This window comes from Ictidomys tridecemlineatus, chromosome 8 (genome assembly GCF_052094955.1).
Source record: "Ictidomys tridecemlineatus isolate mIctTri1 chromosome 8, mIctTri1.hap1, whole genome shotgun sequence".
NCBI classification, from domain to species: Eukaryota; Metazoa; Chordata; class Mammalia; order Rodentia; family Sciuridae; genus Ictidomys; species Ictidomys tridecemlineatus.
The window spans coordinates 108,754,982-108,775,598 of NC_135484.1; the positions used below are offsets into that span (position 1 = coordinate 108,754,982).

At 36.4% G+C, this 20,617-nt stretch overlaps 1 protein-coding gene across 4 annotated transcripts in view; it reads right to left on the bottom strand.

Annotated features, from left to right (window-relative positions):
- Ubr2 (ubiquitin protein ligase E3 component n-recognin 2) overlaps positions 1-19,013 on the bottom strand; it is a 141,721-nt gene extending 122,708 nt beyond the window's left edge. For 2 of the 4 annotated variants that reach the window (XM_040282678.2, XM_005318681.5), the window contains exons 1-2: positions 18,578-19,006; positions 9,711-9,970 (exon numbers count right to left, since the gene is read on the bottom strand). In XM_040282678.2, the coding sequence (XP_040138612.1) occupies positions 9,711-9,970; positions 18,578-18,655 (338 nt within the window). In that variant the 5' untranslated portion in view covers positions 18,656-19,006. Of the gene's footprint in view, positions 1-9,710; positions 9,971-18,577 lie in introns of all 4 variants that reach the window. The other 2 variants (XM_005318682.5, XM_078020004.1) reach the window with 2 other exon arrangements.
- Between the last annotated feature and the right edge of the window lie 1,604 nt (positions 19,014-20,617).

Consider the following 20,617-nt stretch of genomic DNA (forward strand, 5'->3'; position numbering starts at 1 on the left):
TTTCTGGTGAGTACTTTTGTTAATTTTATTTTGTACATAAATGGAGCACAACTTTTCATATCTCTGGTTGTACATGATATAGTCACACCATTCATGCAGTCATACCCATGCACAGGGGTAATAATGTCTATCTCATTCTATTATCTCCCCCCCCACTCCCTCTCCCATCCCCTCTCCTCCTCCTCCTTCCCTTCTGCTCCATCCAAAGTTCCTTCATTCCACGCCCCCCCCATTAAGGGTCAGCATCCACTTACAGAGAAAAAAATCTGACCTTTGATTTTTTTGGGATTGGCTTACATCGATTTGCATGATATTATCCAATTCAGTGCATTTACCTGTAAATGCCATAATTTCATTCTACTTTAATGCTGAGTAGTATTCCATTAAGTATACATACAGAATTTCTTTATCCATTTGTCTACTGAAGGGCATCTAGGCTGTTTCCACAGTTTAGCTATTGTGAACTGAGCTGCTATAAACACTGAAGTGGCTGCATTGCTGTAGTGTGCTGCTTTTAAGTCCTTTGGGTACAGACCTAGGAGTGGGATGGCTAGGTCAAATGGTGGTTCCATTCCAAGTTTTCTAAGGAATCTCCATACTGCTTTCTAAAGTGGTTGCACCATTTGCAATTCCACCAGCAATATATGAGTGTATCTTTTCCCCCACACACTTGCCAGCACTTATTGTTGTTGCTTGAATTCTTAACAATTGCCATTCTGACTGGAGATGAAATCTTAGAGTAGTTCTGATTTGCATTTCTCTAATTGCTAGAAATGTTGAACATTTTTTCATGTATTTGTTGACCGATTATATCTTCTTCTGTGAAGTGTCTGTTCATTTCCTTGGCCCATTTATTGATTTAATTATTTATTTTTTTGTTGTTGTATTTATTTTTTGTTCTTTAATATCCTGAAGATTAGTGCTCTATTTGATGTGTGTGTGGTAAAAATTTTCTCCCATTCCGTAGGCTCTCTCTTCACTTCATTAATTGTTTCTTTCGCTGAGAAGCTTTTTTGTTTGAATCTATCCCATTTATTGTTTCTTGATTTTACTTCTGGTGCTTTATGAGTCTTGTTAAGGAAGTCAGGTCCTAAGCTGACATGATGAAGATTTGGGCCTGCTTTTTTTTCTATGAGGTGCAGAGTCTCTGACCTAATTCCTATGTCCTTGATCCACTTTGAGTTTTGTGCAGGTGAGAGATAAAGGTTTAATTTCATTTTGGTGCAAATGGGTTTCCAGTTTTCCCATTTGTTGAAGAAGCTATCTTTTCTCCAATGAATGTTTTTAGCACCTTTGTCTAGTATAAGATAACTGTATTTATGTGAGATTGTCTCTGTGTTCTCTATTCTGTACCACTGGTCTACCCGTCTATTTTGGTGCCAATATCATGATGTTTTTGTTACTATAGCTCTGTAGTATAGTTTAAGGTCTGGTATTGTGATACCTCCTGCTTCACTTACTTTTGTAATATTTTAAAATATTTTTGTATTACCTCATCTTACTGACTCAGAGGAAAAATAACACTAAAAAATACAAAAAATCATTGCTAAAGACACTTCTAATGCTTATCCACATTTAGGTTTCTCTCTTTCAGACACATAAGAGAATTATACTTTCCCACCCTGTTTTAAAGCTGGACAGAGGCCTTATGACTAGTTTTGTCTAACAGGACGTGGGCAATTCATGATTTCTGACCCAAAGTATGTATAAACAGGGTAAGATCCTCTGGTTTTTTTCCTACCCTTGCTGTGGTGAGTCCTAAAAGTGTTGAAAAGCATTATGGGTTCATTTTGTAGAGCTAAAATTTTAAATAACTATCTAGAGCAGAACACTTCATTCATCATCTCACTGATCTGAAATGGTCACATACTATGAGTAATAAATATATTTGGGGTATTAATAGTCTCTAATATTATAGGGTTTTAGTATAACCTCATCTATAAAAACTATCAAAATTAGAATTAAAATTTTAAAAATTAAACCTAAGCAAAACTGTTTACTATTGATAAAGTATCATAAAGTATTATCTGAAATCAAAGGATAAAAATATTTCTAGCTAATAGCAGCATAAGTCTTCTCAACCCTACTTCTGGTTATTTACAACATTCATGTAATAAGTTTTCAAGTGTTAAAAAAGAATATTCTCAAGTTTACTATACAAGGCAAATAATGGAACTAAACTTCACTTGTCTGTATCTAACAGAAGTTTTAACATTCAAAATTTAAGACACACTCTAATTTCATATTCTGTTTTATTTTTCTTAATGATTACAAAATGCCAAAATACATAGTTGTGATCAAAATCAATTTTTGCACTGTAAAGTCATCTCTACTTAGTAATGAAGAACCATAGCTAAGTTTGAAGTACTCTTTCCCTAAAGGAAAATGAAGTATGAACAAATACCACACAAAGTAGCTAATTGCCAGCAAAAACACAAATAGCTTTTTCTGACATCAGAGTCTTCAGTAAAATTATTTGTTATCTACACAATATTAGGAGCTATGAACAAATAATTCTCTGCAGAAAAACTAACAATCTCTTCACAAATCCTTTTTATAAATACTATATAAAAAAAAGGTTTGTATCTTTTTTTTTTTTCTGAAGAAAATCTCCATACTATGGACATTGGTTATCCTTCGGGGTCTAGTTTAGAAACTTCCCCACAATTTCAGATACCTTATTTCATCTTTCTGAATGAAAGAGTCTATGTTCTTTTATCAGGGCACTAGGTTTCATGGGAATACCTACTTTTAATATATTAATTCCCACACCCAGCATGACCATCTGCTCTGAGTTTACTATATACCAAGTATTGTGTAGAGCCCTGCCAAAGGATCTCATTTACTTCTTAATAACTGTATAATAAAGAATTTGGCTACTCTTTGTATTTGGCTCCTGGAGGTAATCTCTATGTCCTTGGAAATTCCATGTAATAGGTCTGTGTTATTCATGGCAGGCTCCCATCCATACCCCCCAGACCTGACAGTTTATGTTAACCAGAGGACAGAGTAAAGTTGGACCAGCCATGTGATGAGAATCTCTGGGTTCAGGAAAGGGGAACAAGACAGAATCATTATGAGTAATAATTTCATCAATCATACCTAGGTAATTAAAATAGTAATAAAAATTCTGGACACCAAAGCTTAGGTGTGCTTCCCTGGTTGACAATATTTTGTGTACGCTGTCACACATCAGTGTGCCAGAATAAAGTGTCCCTGAGGGTAATGGAAACTTTCCATTTGGAACTCCTATCTTACATGTCTTTCCCTTTGGTTGGTTCTGATTGGTGTTCTTTTATAATAAAACTTTACTCATAAACAAAGCCCTTTCCTGAGTTCAGTGAGTAGTTCTAGTGATTACCCAAACTAATATAGTCTGTAGAGACACCTGAATTTGTAGCCAGGGGATCAGAAATAAGGGTGGCCCTGGAGATTACCAAACATGAAGCTGTATCTAAATAAAGAGAGGACTATCTTGTGTATGACTGTGCCTTTAAGCTCAAAATTGGTCAACTTTAAGTAACATTGACATTATCTCCCATTTATTGTTGAAGAAATAAAAGTTAAGAAATATCTTTTTTAAAAAGCATCTAATTCTAATCTAGGCCCTATGGGCACCTTATATATGAAATGTCTTCCCTCACCACTGCTTGTCTGTTCAAGTCCACATCATCAGACACTACTTCCTTCATAGTTCGGCAAGTTGTCTGATTGCCACAGCCTACCCTCTTCATGGTTTCTTCTCCCCTATGAGATTAGCAAAACAACAGGTTTTCCAATCTTTCCCCTCACACCCATAGAATTTTCCATTTTCCCACAACCATCACCACCCCTTCCTCAACTTGTACATGTCTTTTCCATTTTAAAAGAGTTTGGGATTTTAAAAAATTTTTCTTTCTTCTTCTTTTTTTTTTTTTTCTTTTGACTAAAAAGAAATAAATGCATGCATCCTTAAGCAAATAAATTACATTTCTAGGAACTTATTTGACAGATATACTTCTGTTTGTGTTTAAATACATACATACATATATATATTTAAAATATATATATATATATGAGATTTTTCTAGCCAGGTATGGGAGCACACACCTGTAACCCTAGCTGCTACTGAGACCAGAGCAGGAGGATCACAAGTTCAAGGCTGATCTGGGAAATTTAGCAAAACCCTCTTTTCAAGATAAGGGAACAGGGGCCAGGGTTGTGGCTCAGTGGTAAAGCAATTGCCTAGCAAGCACAAGGCACTGGGTTCAATCCCCAGCACCAATAAAAATAAACAAATAAAATAAAGGTATTATGTCCATCTACAACTAAAAAATAAAAATAAAAACAAAGATAAGGGAACAGGGAAATTAAGAAATGAGGAAGAGGACAATACTTCTCATGTTAAATACTTTTGTACCTTTTGACTTATAAACAATGCATTTTTGCCTAGTGGCTAAGGTTATTCTTTGCTTTCTCTATCCTTAGTAAAGTCTTGAATGTGAAAATTTTTTCTTCACTTCATGAGGCATTTTCCTGCCCTTAGTGCCTTCCTTTTCATTTTTATATATCATATGTAAATATAAATATACATGCGTGCGCGTATTTACACACACACACACACACACACACACACACATTATATGTTTACTCTAAATAGTCTAGCCAGGCAAGGTGGCACAGGCCTATAATCCCAGCAGCTCGTGAGGCTAAGGCAGGAGGATTCAGAGTTCAAAGCCAGCCTCACCAACTTAGTGAGGCCCTAAGCAATTCAGTGAACTCCTGTCTCAAAATAAAATACAAAAAAGGGCTGGGACTTTGGCTCAGTGGATAAGCACCCTGGCTTCAATTCCAGTACAAAAAAAAAAGACCTAGAATGGTATAGATTACCCAATTTCCAGATTCCAGTGAAATTAGTTTGGTGTATCTCAGAGAAACCCCAGAATGACATATCTAGGTTCAAATCCCCAAACATCTAATACAAGAAAAATCTATTGAGACCATCTCTGACTCAGTTTCACCCACCAATTCTTGAGGCACAGTTAAGCTTTAATTATAAGCAAAAAGTTCACTGTGATATATCCTTTTCACTGAGGGAATAAACATATTCCTCTTTCTGCCATTCACTCCCCTTCTCCAAACTCCCAAAAACCTATTTTGACTACTGCTGTTGAAAATGAGTTTCTTCTTACTTCTGGAAGATCCCAAGACTCGGCTAATTTAATCAAGGTTACTCTGTGAAGCAATCAAATACTAAGTTCTCCCTGCACCCAATCTCTTCTCTAGGATGAACCCACAGAAACATATGGGACTAGCAAAATTCCTGAATATTGAACCTAAGGTTAAGAAAGTCCCCCTCAAAAAAATGAAGTGACAATATGTTCCTAAGAGAGATTAATATTCTGATCACTATAGCAATAGCTGTCTTATTAACTGGCTGGGATCAAGAGCTAAAGTATTAAGTTGTAAAAGCCACAATAGTGAAGATTTCCCTGTATGTAATCATAAATAACAACCTAAAAAATAGCTGGTTTACATGTAAATATAACATTGCCACTGGACAAGCATGGAAATATACAACTAACAGAAATACTAAATCAATTTAAACTACGAACTGCAAAATAACATCTTTTAAAACTGTGCCCTGTATTTCTAATAACAAAACAGACATTGGTCAACAAATACTTGCTGAGTACCTAACATGTTTGAAGCACTTTACCTGTACTACACTTCTGCAACTGGGAAATAGCAGATTATAGACTAGTCTAATTGGGGATAATTTAAGAGAAGAATTCAGGCCAAGTCCATGATTATGAGTCACCAACATCTCTTTCTACAGCCCAAATATGATTTTTATTTAATATTCTTTGCATATACTTTTGGTACAGAAGTTAGTATTGCAATACAACTTGATTTTAAGAATCAGAATGGTACTATACAGCAGTGCCCAACCAATAGAAAAGTCAAAGAAAAGGCTAATTTTTTTTTCTAGTTGTCATCACATTTTTAACAGAGGACATTTCTAAAAATTAAGTTTAGTTGCAAGAAAAATTCAATCCATTCTTCTCATCTTACTGTGTATGAGTAAAAAATTCACAATGACCAATATCTGAGAATAAAAGAGGTAAAGTGAAAAGAACATGGATTTTAGAGTCAGAGAAGCCTGTTGTGATATTATGACATACAAGTTTTGGTTTTTATCCATGGTTCCTAGTTCATCACTACCACAGATCTTGTTATTTCCTGAGTGACTTAAATAATGTCAGGGTACTTAAGGTCTCCTGCCCTCCTTTCATCTGCTCTTTTTTTCTTCCCCAAACTGGGTCACAGAAACTAAAAATACACTCTAATCTTCTTCTGTCTTTCTGTCTTGGAGCTGGCTATAAAGAAATTCTCTGATAATAGATCCTAAGTCCCCCATTCCAGAGGTGTCCTGCCTTATATCTGGGAGGAAGGAATGCTACACAGGGGCCAAGAAGAATCTGAAGAGACAAGCTTTGCTGGTGCCGCCCCCCACCCCAGTCTATTATTAGCATTAAATAAAACCCCTTTTTTGTCCAATCACATTTCTGCAAGGTTGTCCAGCTTTAATCATGCTTATTCAATGAAATTTCTAAAAAACCCAAAAGGACAGTGTAGAGGCTTTCCAGATAGCTGAACACTTGGAAGTACATATCCACAGAGGACAGCTTCTGCACATCTTGCCCTAAACACCTCTTCATTTGTAACCTTTGTAATATCTTTTATAATAAATTAGTAAATGTGTTGGAGTTCTGTGAGATACTCTAGAAAATTTATTGAACCCAAGCAAAGAGTCATGTGAACACCCACTGGTAGCCAGTTGGTCAAAAGTTTTGGAGGATCCAAAATCATGCCTGGCATCTGAAATAGGGAGCAGTCTGGTAGGTCTCTCCTCAAGGGCAGACTCACCAACAGACATATATGGGATTCCTGGGACTAACAGAATTCCTGAATATTGAGCATAAAGTTAAAAGAATCCCAAGGAAAAACATGAAGTGGCAAGAGGTTCATAAGAGAGGATCTGACTTTATTTCTGGGAAGTGTCAGAAGTGAATTACATTAGAGGATGCATAGCTGGTGTTCACTGCTGCAGAAATTATAGCATGCCTGCTTGCTTGTGGGGAGAAATCTCCATATTTTGAGAGTATATACCAGCAGAAATAACAACTGAGTTTGAGTTCGCAATTTCCTTCATATCAAGAGACCTCGTTTCAGGTTTTATGACTACAGGTAAGTCACTTAACCACTCTGAGCCTCAGTTTCCTCAAAAACATTAATTATTATGGAGGCTATGGAAAGATTAAGCATGACTGCATACCAAATTATTAGTGTTAAATCTGATGTTTAGAAGATGCTCAGGAAGCATAAGCAATTTCCATTTGTTGAAATGAAGTCAGAACTTCCTCTTCTGGATATGACAGAACAATTGGTAATAAACTACTCCCCACGCCATCACCCACTACAAACAATCATAACACAAGACAAAATACATGAGGCAGCACAAGACTATAATAACTAAGAAGAGGGAAATTCATAAAGTGATACCCAGGATGGCCCTGACTTTTACTGAGAAGGTAATTTTCCACCTGTGCCTATGATATAGAGAGCTAATTAATGTCTGCACACAGCAAGAAGACCTCATGGGCTGAGACTAAATCAGACTTTGACACAGATAAAATAGCTCAACTCTGAGTCAGGGGACCAGAGAGGTGGAATGGGATCAGCATGGGGAAACGTAGGTAAGGACAGAAGTCTATGTGGAATCAATGGTAAGTAAGTATTTGGTTGAGGGTTGGGCTAAATGATTCAGGTTTCCCAGAGAATGGCTATTGTGGAATTGATAGTACCAAAAAGATACCTGAAGTCTAACAAGCAGGACTAGAGGGCTTTGGAGTTCTAGTCAAGAACATATCTAGCTAAGACAACAGAAAGGTCATGTCTTGGAGTAAGAACTATGCATACTGGAGCAAAGTCTTATTATGGATCTACCCTAATAAGAGGTAGGAGAAGTTACAAATATACAAGGGGAGAAAACATAGTATGAAGAATCTGCAATGTTGGATAAAAACTAAAGAGATCACTATAAATACATGGTTTTAAATATCTATTTTAATATGTATATATAGGTACATAAAAAATAAATGTAGGTCCATTGAGAAGGCCTATGAGTAGTGACATCCCCAAAGCAACAAGCACAACTATCATCTTACTTCTAAAAATCACTGTCCACTAAAAGGAACCAGGCTTTTTGCAAAATGGTTGATTTCAGGACTTGGATAGCAAAAAAATCCAAGATGTGTCTAGGCTGCGATATTGTGCCAGAAAGAAAGAAAAGCTCAAAGCATAATGGGGTTATGAAAAACAACAAAGACAGCATAAAAGGGCTCCTACTGGCCAAATCAAGGACAATTTAAGATTAAGAATAATGGGACTACATGAATAGATACTGATATAAATAAGTAAATTGCAGATTTGATCCCAAGCATTGCCAAAAAAAAAAAAAAAAAAACCTGAAAGTTTGGAATGGAAGAAGGTATTTACTAGTCACAAAGTACATTCCTGGGGCTGGGGGTCGGCAGTGGAGTGCTTGTCTGGCACATGTGAGGCATTGGTTTCGATCCTCAGCACCACATAAAAATAAATAAATAAAGGTGTTGTGTCCAACTACAATAAAAAGAAATATTAAAAAAAAGTCCATTTCCACAAAATACTTATTGATTACATAGGGAAAAATTAAATTTATAGTGAAGTCTTATAGACATCTCCTTAACCCAAGAATCAGCATCAGCCATCAAAGAACAAAATCACATGCCACATGATAGGGCTGAAACACATAATTTCTGTGGTCAATCATCCACATAATGGGATATTATCGAGCTGAATATTATAAGCCAAATGGAAAGATGTCAGGCTTTTGTCAAACAGAGAAAGAAAAATTTAGCCTAACACATGTATCACTCTCTTTTGTGTGTATGTGTTAAGATAGCCACGTACATGGGTTGATATGTACACAGAAAATTTCTAGGATACATAAGACAGTTAACAATGATTAGTTCTGGAAAACAGGAATAGATACTTAAAAAGGGGTCATGGCATTTTGATTTTTTCCTACCCTTGTATATTCAATTTTTAGCATTTTTTTTAAGTGAAGTCTTCTTTGTAGCAGTACGCACATATAACACCAAAGTCTTAGTTTATTCCAAACCAAAAGGAAATTCCTTGGAGAGATGATTGACATTACATATGGGTCAGAATTAAGTACAAAGTGAGCTATGAACATATTATTGTGCCAGAAAGGAAAAAAGCACACAAAAAATGAATGGAGACATGAAAAGGACAAAGAAGCGAGTACGGTGGGGCTCCCACTAGCCAAATTTAGAACAATTTGAACATAAAAAAGAAACCATTATAACTAAAAATATTAAGAAAATTAAGGAAGTAATTACTGCAAGAGTGAAGATAGCAGTTAATTCTGGAGGAGGAAGAAAGCACACAGTGGACTTTTGGAATGCTGGTTAACAATCTGGTTCTTGATCTGAAAAATAATTATGTGAATATTTTCTAATTATTTATTAAACAATAGGTACCCGGTATGGACTTGTAAATGTACATTTAAATTTTAAATTTTAAAATACAAATTTTAAGGTTTCAGGAAAAAAGAAGTAGCAAAGCAAAAACAAGTCTTCTGGGAGAAAATTATCATATTTTACCTGCAAGAGTACGTAGGCTCTCCTACTTTAAAAACTCGACCACAAAGATGAGAAGGTTTGTTTGCTTGTTCAAGTTTTGGAAATCCAAATGCAGGATCTTCACCACAGAGATACCATTCCATTGGTCCCAACAAAACATGCTGTGCCAGCATGTCTTCTTTCTGTGGAAAAGGGTTGGGTCCCCTGCAGTATATTTTGGGTACATAGTGGGCTAAATGCTGATATACTTCACTAGTGAGGTCAGTTGCTTGAAGCCATTTCTTTAAAAAAAGAGAACAAAATAAACAATGTCAATAAACTGCTAATTCGAACAATTACACCCAACCCTCTTTGGGGTACAAAAATAATACATCTTATTTATAACACTCATCAATGTATATTAGAAACAATCTATTAAAATGCCAAGTGTTTTCGAATTCTACTTCAAAGTCTAAGTAAAATTAAAATAAAGCAAACCCTTTGTTTAAAAATGACTTTTTAAATTCAATACCTTTTTTTTTTTTAGAGAGAGAGAATTTCAATATTTATTTTTCAGTTTTTGGCGGACACAACATCTTTGTTTGTATGTGGTGCTGAGGATAGAACCCGGGCCGCACGCATGCCAGGAGAGCGCGCTACGACTTGAGCCACATCCCCAGCCCCTTTAAATTCAATACCTTTATTTATTTATATGTGGTGCTGAGAATCAAACCTAGTGCCTCACATGTGCAAGGAAAGCACTCCACCACTGAGATGCAACCCCTGCCCTTAAAATGACTCTTGAAACAAAATTCTATAGGAAGAATACAAAAATAAACACAAGAAATTCTTACATGACACTAGTCATAAAGTATATCTGACTTCTTTTCTTCTCTAATACTTTGCTCAAATGTTATTCTGTGGTGTGGATTCTCATGTCAGTTTGCTTACAGGAAGAGCATGTAGTGAACATGAATAGCCAATACACAAGTTATATTTCTCACTGATTAATAAACAAGTTTATAAGCTGGGTGTGGCAGCACATGCCTGTAATTCCAATGACTCAGGAGGCTGAAGCAGGAGGATCTTACATTTGAGGCCAGCTCCAGCAACTTAGCAAGTACCTGTCTCAAAATTTTTTTAAAAAAGGGGGTGGGGGCTGAGGACATGGCTCAGTGGTTAAGGGCCCTTGGGTTCAATCCCCAGTACCAAAAAAATACAAAAAAAAAAAAAAAAAAAAAAAAAGTACATATAAAAATCTCTTATGAATGTCAGTCCACAAACGTCTTTGTTCTATCAATTATGCCTTCTTTTCCTTATCAACCTCTCTCTATAAAAACATGATCAACCTGCTCTCACTTCTAAAACCAAAAAAACAAACCCCCCCCACACACACACAAATCACCCTATTACAATTAAACTTAGATATTATACAGGCACCAACTCAATATATCCAAAATTATACTCATAATACCCCCTCCCTCACCAAAATCTGTTATTCTTCCCCATTTCCCTAATTTAGCATCTACCAAGATATCCCAACCAGAAAAACCTGAAAATCTTCGTAAATCCTCACCTCTATATCCAAACAATCATCCTGTCTTGTTAACTACTAGGCTTCCTAAATATCTCTTGATTCTGTTTCTTCACAGCTCCCACCTCTAGTCCAAACCCCTTGTCCTCAACAACAGGAATAGTACAACAATATCCCACTAGCCTTGTCCTCCCTGCAGTTAATTTTCTAACCTTACTACCACCGTAATTTTTCCAAAATACCAATTTCATTCTGTCATTCGGCTTCCCAGTTTCATTTAAGATTGAGTCAAAAATCCCGACATGCCTAACAAAGTCCTTTGTTTTCGCTCTATCTCAGTCTTCTCCTGCCCTGTCTTACTCCGCTCCCTCTCTGCTTTACAGAGCTATTTTCTACTCATTCTTCAGATCTCAATTTATTTCACCTCCTATAACTCATCTTCTCAGCCCATTTCCCATCCCTACCTCCTTTCCCCATGACCCCAGGTCTAAAATAGAGCCTGGCCTCCATGAGCATTTAGCAAAACTGTTAAGTGAATGACTGTAAATATGTTTATACAATTTATTGTCACATAACACTAACATTCCAGAAAGATGCTCCATGTGGCTTTAATATAAACAGAGAAAGTAAAAATCCATGCCTGCAGTATTGATCAGATATGTCTCTAAAAACTAAACCAAATAAGCCCTAGATAAGGCATCCTTCAAACCACTTCCTTTCCTTTCCCTTTATTCTGTCATTTATCCCCATCTCCTCTGCCAACTGTGTTGATACTTATTTGCTCTCCATTCTGCTTTGTGTAATTTATAAGTCATTTTGGCTCTAAGCCAAGTAAAAATTTTAAATCAGAAAACATGAAATAAAATTACTCACTTCTACTAAAATGTAGTTACCTGAACTGCTAACACAATTCATAGATCCAATGTTTGCCTATGGATTACCTAAATTCCAATTACATTTGGTTAAAAAAATTATGTACAAGTGATAACTAACACCAGATGAAATCAACATGACATTTTTGCTTTAACTATTATTTGCATTATCTTCAGCCTCCTTCCTTCTAAAAACATACAAAGAAAGATTCAAAATATTCATGAGGACTGGGATCTTATTAAAATAAGATATATTCCATGCTTGTATTAATATATCAAAATAGATTCTACTGTCATATATAACTAAAAAGAACAATTTTTTTTAAAAAAAGAAGTGATTCGGTGAAGAGGGCTCTGCACTCATAGATGGATTAATTTTGTCATCACAGTATGGGTTAGTTATCTTGAGTGGATTCCTGAAAAAAGAATGGAGTCTGGCCATGCACTAAGGCCTTGCCAGATATGGGCCTCTTTGTCTTAACACTTCCCAGTCTCCAGAAATGAAAGAAACACATCTCTGTTCTTCATAAATGATCCAGTTTCAGGTATTCTGTAGGCAGCACAAAAGGTCTAAGACAAAGTCCTACAGGACTAAGACAAGAACCTAGAAGTGGTGGCACTGTCATTTCAACTGCTAAATAATTTGCTAAGAAACTGTTTGTGTACTTGGAAGAGTGTGTGTGTTTTCACTATATTAAACTCATGTAGTTTGATGCTACATAAATAAAAAAATAAATAAAATATTCATGAGGTAATATATATTAATTTTCTAATTAAGTTCAGAGAACTTTTACTGAAAATTTTGTTCATTAAGGAACTGTATGGAAGCATTCATCTGAAAATAATTTTCACTCCTAAAGTGAAATTGTACTTTCCAAACACTGTCCCAAACTCTACTAGCTTTTGTGTTTACGCAAGTAGGAAAAGAAATTAAATCACTTTTAAAACAACAGCATTTCTTGGGAGATAGAATCCCAAAATTCTAAGGATCTGCTGCCTTTATAAAGTGGCTCCAAATCCATATTTCTCACTCTCTCTCCCACACGCAATCATATACATTTAAAACCCAAGAATTATTTTTAAAAAACAAGTTTTTTCTAAAAAAAGTATAAGGCAAAGAGTTATCAACAAGCAAACTTAGAATCTTACTGAGCTAAGAGATACTTCTGTTGGTCACATCCAAGAATAAACCCAATTTTACCCATTGTCACCAAACCAAAATATGAATAAAAGTGATCAAATTATCCTACACAATTTATTCTTTATGAATGAAATATTAAGCAATGTCTGAAAGAAGTCAATTTTTTTTTTTTTACTTTTATTTCACTTATTTATTTTTAGGTGCTGAGGATCGAACCCAGGGTCTCCCACGTGCAAGGTGAGTGCTCTACCGTGGAGCCACAACCCCAGTCCTGAAAGAATTCAATTTTGATTTATAATACAATGACAGGTTTTCTTAAAAATACAATTTTTATTTTCCTTATAATTTTATGTATCTATTTCCCCCAAAACGTCATAGAATTTTAGTCCAAGGAGATTAAAATGCTCCCAAAAGTAAATTATGGTATCTTGTGGCTATAAGAGCAGTCAAATTTGTTCAAAGATTTCTTCAATAAAAAATTTAGAAGCAAATATTAGCTCCTGGTTTAAAAAAAAAAAAAGAATAGCTACCTTAAAAATTCACTTTAAATATCATATTATATATATTATTTTTAATACCTTTATTTTATTTATTTTTTTTATATGGTTCTGAGGATTGAACCCAGAGCCTCGCATGTGCTAGGCATGCACTCTACCGCTGAGCCACAGTTCTATCCCTTATTATTATAAATTATTAAAAACCTGGCTCAAGAAACAAAGGCATATGCTCCCTGTCTTAGAAAGTTTACTACTATTATGTGAAAAATTAAAAAACATATAACATATCTGAGCCATATTACAAGCACCCTCACCTGATTAAACTTACATATTTCATATATAAGGAATAATTTACAACTGACTTTCAGAATAATGGCTCACACATTGCTCCAAAGAATAAAATCTATAGCTTTTCATATTAGTTCTCACTAACATACGCTAACTGTTTCTTTGGCAGGAAAAATTAAGATTTCTAATTTGGCTACATTTTAATTTGTCTTTCAGATAACCCACAGCTGTCACATCCAAGTGCACAAGACTAATAAACATTTGCTTTCTTCTAAATCCCCTATAGGGAAGTAAAGAAACTGTCAACTCATTCCATTAAAGTAAACATGTTATGACTGTTTCCAGAAGCCTTCCTTTTACTGAACGCTAAAGTTAAGCCTTAGAGAGAGCAAGTACAACAGACACAAAAATGAAAGAATCCCTAGGGGTTAGCCTTTTTATTATGGTATCTAATTATTATTCTATCATCTATTAAAATTGTATCCTTTAACCATATTTGATTTTGTTTTCAAACAAGGATAAGCAACATGGAAGTTAATGACAACAATCATAGTGCTCCTATAAAATTTGGGGGACAATATTAAGAAAAAATTTGAGGGCTGGGATTGTGGCTCAGCGGTACAGTGCTCGCCTAGCACAGGTGGGACTCAGCAGGACTCGGGTTCGATCCTCAGCACCACATAAAAATAAAGGCATTGTGCTTGTCCATTTACACCTAAAAAATAAATATCAAAAAAAGGAAAAATTTTGAATAAGTTATATTAAGAGATCTAAAAATGAAGAAGAGTATTTACAGCTAAAAATAATTAATATAGAAACTCAATAATGAAAGACAAAAAGCCTAACTTAAAAATGAGTAAAGAAAATCAGGAAAATGGCTAATAACCTCACAAAAATATGCTCAACATCATGAGTTTTGAGGAAAATGCACAACAAGAAAGCACTTCACATTCAATAGAATGGTTATAATAAAAAACAGACAAATGTTGGCAAGGATGTGGAGAAATTGGAACCTGCACACACTGCTGGTAGAAATGTAAATTGATGCAGCCACTTTGGAAAATAGTGGCAGTTCCTCAAAAGAGTAATTATCATATGACCCAGCAATTCCACTGGTAGGTATACAGCCAAAAGAAACTAAAATAATTACACAAAAAAAATTTTTAAATTTTAACATAAATTTTCATAACATCATGTTTCAAATATCACCAATGGAAATAACCCAAATATCTATAATTTAATGAATGGATAAATTTGGTACATTTCATAAAACAGAATATTATTTAGCAATATAAAGGAATGAAGTATTAACACATGCTACAACATGGACAGATTTAAAAACATTTTGCTAAAAGAAAAGTCAGCCACATAAAAATAAAGGTATTGTGTCCAACTACAACTAAAAAATAAATATTAAAGAGTGGTGGGGCACTGGGGTTGTGGCTCAGCAATAGAGCACTCGCCTACCATGTCGAAGGCCCTGGGTTCGATTCTCGACACCATATAAAAATAAATAAAGTAAAGGTATTGTGTCCAACTACAACTAAAAATTAAATATTTGAAAAAAAAAGAAAATCCACTCTCATGCTCTCACACCCACACTATACACACACACACATATATATATATATACACTGCATTATTTCATTATTATGAAATGTCAAGAATAGACAAATCTACTATAAATCTATTAGTAGTTGCTTAGAGTTTGGGAATGTAGAGTACATGATTTATTTTTTGGGGGGGGGGGGATGATAAAAATATTCTAAAGTTGATTGTGGTGATGGTTATACTACTCTATGAATACACTAAAAACCCCTGAATAGATTTGAACAGTATGTGAATTATACCATAAAACTGTTTAAATTTTTAAAGCCAAAAATAACTGATAGTTTTTTGTGGTGCAGGAGATTAAATGCAGGGGGTACTCTACCAGTGAGGTACATCTCCAGCCTTTTCTACTTTTTATTTTGAGACAGTCTCATTAAGTTGCCCAGGCTGGCCTCAAACTTGTGATCTTCCTGCCTCAATTTCCCAAGTCACTAGGATTAGTAGCATTTGCCACCCTGCCTGGCAAGACATAATAGTCTACATAAAACTTCTAAAATGAATTTGTATTTCTTTTTTTTAATATTTTTTCCTTAGTTGTAGATGGACACAATAGTTTTGTTTTACTTATTTATTTTTATGTTGTGCTGAGTATTGAACCCAGTGCCTCACATTTGCTAGGCAAGTGCTCTACCACTGTATTTCTTTTATACTTGGGGAGAAATAAAATGTGTACTTCTTAAATCATAATCATTCAATGAAATACACTACAATCAATATGTGGCATGAAATGTAGACAGAGTCAAGAAGTGCTGGGAAAGTCAGACTGGAATAGAATTCACCAAGAAAAAGAAACTAGGTCTCTTCTGAGGGCCACTGTAATTTTAGGATATTATTATTGTCCATCTGCACTTTGGTGTCCTCACCAATTCACTCAAAATAACTAGAGTAAATGCTTTTGTGAAGCACAATAGGTGGAATAGATGGGATCACAAAGTCTTTTTTCCTCTTAAGAGAAGAAAACAGTGATTACAACACTGTAGTAAAGATCAACAAGCACTAGGTAATTTTAAATGGAAGCGATCCTAATAAATTATCAATAATAGAGGTCGAAAGCCTATAGGAAGCACTTTCACTATTTTTTTTTATATTCTCTAAAATTTACTTTCAATAACAAAGAATGTTATCAGTATATTTCCACTTGTGACACAGGGCTGTGCTAGAACCTAAGCTAAAGAATGGCTTTAAGTATTGGGTGTTTTAACTAAATACAGACAGTAAGTCCTCACAGAATAATGCCAGGCTAAGGTTATATAGCTGGAGGAATATTATATCTTTAATATTTGTTTCCATCTTCTTTATTTAAAGGAATTTTGTTGGCCCTCAGACTACACTTTTTAAATAGGTAAAACCATTTTGAAAGTCACATGAGAGTAAAGAGAGTAAAAAGTAAAATATAGCTCATATTGTGATCTTCACAGACTCAAATTAAGTATAAATTAATGTTTTGTTGCATTTCCCTTAGTTTTCCCCACTATAACTGCTTGAGAATTTCACTGCATAAAAACTGAGAGCACTGGCTTCCAGTACTGGCTTTATAGCTGGCTCCCTAAACAATCTGGAGACCTCTAATCACCTGGTAGCCTACACTTTTAGAATAGGGATAATGGAAGATGCAGTCTGCACCAACAGACATAAAATTGGTGCTAGTGGAGGGGGAACAATATGAGAAAAAAAATAGATTTGATATTAATTAGAAGAGACATAGATAGTGAAGAGCTTTTTATTATTTTATTTTTATTATTTTCCTGCTTACTTTTAACACCACTTTCATTTTCTTTTTCAAATCTCTTTGATTAATGAAAGATAGATGGAGGCCGAAATTCCTTGAGTAAATGAGACTAAAAAGTTTAAAACATGCAGATTCATAATTCAACAAAGTATTTCTTTAAACTTTTTACCTCTACTCCTGTCATTTACTTCCACCTAGACTTTGGTGCTCTCACTAATTCATCAAAATAACTATTCACGGACCAAAGGACTCCACAGAGCACCCTCCCCACCAAATTTTGTTCCTAACATTCCTAACAGCTTTTTAAATTGGAGGCCTCAAAAGTGGAGCCCAAGTTGTTTTGGCCCATTTGATAATCACTGTGGAAAATCTGTTCTAACTGGGTGTTCCCTATCCTTATAGAGGAAGATGCCATTGAGTTTATTAATCATTTCACAACTCTGCTACCTATACTAGCATATTCATGTTACACTTCTCATACTGAGTTTAAATGGTTTAAGATTGGGGCCTAACTGCTCCAACTATAAGAACCAACACACTATTATCTTGTATTGGTTGGCCAAATCTGCTCTTTCAAAGTTATATAACGTTTGTTCTCCATCCTACTTTTCCCAACTCCTACTTGTTGGTTTTTTGTTTTTTTAATTCTCCCAGCCTCCACTACTACTTTCTCACGTTCAGTACATGGGTGGAGACAACACTTTCAACATGTGCACCAACGTTGCAATAACTGAATCCGTGCAAAAAAAAAAAAAAAAAAAAAAGCACTGAAGGGGGCAATGAGGAGCAGCATTTGCATCCTTGGTGCCTGGGGTTGTCATAAGAACAAAGTTGGGGCTTGGTTAGGGAAGCATGCGTCGGTGGAGGAGGTACTGCTCCCCTTATCCCAGGACCAGGAAATCAAGGCCACAAGATAGAGCGATTATACCCAGCACTAGGAAGAGCTAGTATAAAGGGCAAAGGCCCGTGCGTTGGAGACTTAATGGAGTGCGCGGGGAAGGAAGAATAATGGAAGCCCTGTGGGTTCGCAGGACAGAAGGGGAATGTAAAGATGGTTGGGGCACAGGAGAGCTCGGGGGACTGCCGAGGACAGAAGCAGGATTCGTAGCCTCTCTAGAACCAGGCCGCTGCTTATCCCAAGTCAGTGCCGAGCGGCCCCGGGACTTCTAGCAGTCGGTTCCTCCTCCCGGGCGCGGCCTGGGAGGGCAGAACGTACCCACCCGGCTCCAGCACTCACCCCCGCGGTTTCCTCAGCGGAACATTCCAGCAAACTGCGGTCGATGGCCTGCACCTCGGGCTCCAGCTCCGACGCCATCTTCTCTCCTCCTCCCTAGCACTACCGCCGCTACAGCCGTCCGAGGGCCGCAGCCTCGCCTTAGCCCCGGCAGCAGCGACAGTCACCCCTACTCCAGGCAGTCAGTCCCGGGCCGTCCAGGCAGCCACAGATGGAGCAGGACAAGGAGCAAAGGAGGACGCGAACCGACGGGACGGAAGGCGGTCGCCTGTGCTCGCTCTCGGGCTCAGCGCCCAGAAGTCAAGTCACTGCCTCGTCCGTGACCCGGGGAAGGACACAGGCAACCCCAGGCCTGGCACTGCCGCTAGCCACTACCGCGTCCCACACCAGGAAAGGGGCAAAAACACCCGGGAGGGGAAGCAAAGCATTCTGGGTACTGTAGTCGTCCCCGGCACGGGAGAGAGGTGGCGCCCTTATAAGAGTGCACCACGAGAGCATTATGGGAGCTGTAGTCCCAGGAGGACACGGGGGAAAGGGCGGGAAACGGGGTGGGGCTTTCCCGTTTAGCTAGAATCGTGACAAGACACGCGAAGAAAGTAGCGCCGTCCCACGGAAAGAGTCGGAAGAGCAAGATAATATGGGAACTGCACATTTATTCCTGCAATTCCATTTGTTTAGTTTTGAATCTCTAGCACCGAGAGCAATGCCTGGCAGTAGACACTTGTCAGAGTCTGGCATATGGCAGGCCCTCAATACTTGTCAAATTAATGAATGGGTTACGTTCTATTCCCATAGTTCTGCTGCCCAGTCATTCATCATACCCTCATCCCTTATACTAGTAGCCAAAGTGAGTATTTCCCGGGATTTTGGAAGTTTTAAGACAGGTTTTTAAAATTTGCGAGAAATTTAGTTACCAGTACTTATTAAGATTCATTACAAGGGGATCGGATTGTGGCTCAGTGGCAGAGTGCTTGCCTCGCATGTGTGAGGCACTGGGGTTTGATTCTTGGCACCGCATATAAATAAATAAAGGCCCATCAACAACTAAAAAAAAAATTCAAAAAAAAAAAAAGATTCATTACAAATACTCCTGCAAAGGAAAAACTCTATCCTGCTAATTTAAAGATTTGCTTTTGATAGGGACTTTCTCTAGAAATACAACCTCATTGTTAGACTAAACGCAAAAGGAAATTATGTTTGGTTAAAGGTAATGAGACTCTTGACTGACAATTAGGTGACTGAGTTTCATAGAACAAGGCTTTAATCTCTTTAGAGTTTTTCAGAAAATTGCTTGCATATTTTATCAGGTGTGCTTATTCCCAGAGGTTGTGAATTACATATTTAAAAAAAAAAAATCTGTCCTAGGTCGGGTTTGGGACATGTTCATGTTGTTGTATTTTACAAGTACTATAAAGAATACTACTCAAATTTCATATATGTATATAATGTACTTAGACCATATCAACCTTTCCTATGTCCTCTCTTGTCCTCACACCCCCCCTCCCCCTCCCCCTTAAGAGTCCACTTTCTATCTTATGTCACTTTTTTTCTAGATTTCACCAATAGAATAAAATACAATACTTGTCTTTTTGAGTCTCGCTTATTTTCCTCAACATCATAATCTCCAGTTCCATCCATTTTCCTGCAAATAACATGGTTTTGTTCCTATGGCTGAATAATACACCATGGTTATATATACCACATTTTCTTTATCCATTCATCCACTGATGGGCATGAATCTACTGATTTTTCTTTATCCATTCATCCACTGATTCCATGAATTGGTTATTGTAATAGTGCTGTGATAAACAGGTATACAGGTATCTCTGTAATATGCTGACTTTTTTTTTTTTATTATGCTGACTTTGATTCCTTTAGATGTATACCCAGGAGTATGGCTGAATTGTATAATAGTTCTATTTTTAGTTTTTTGAGGCAATTCAATATTGTTTTTCATATTGATTGTACTAATTGACATTCCCATCAACAGTATATAAGTTCTCCTTTTCCCTTGACTCTTTATTCCCTGACTGGTATGAGATG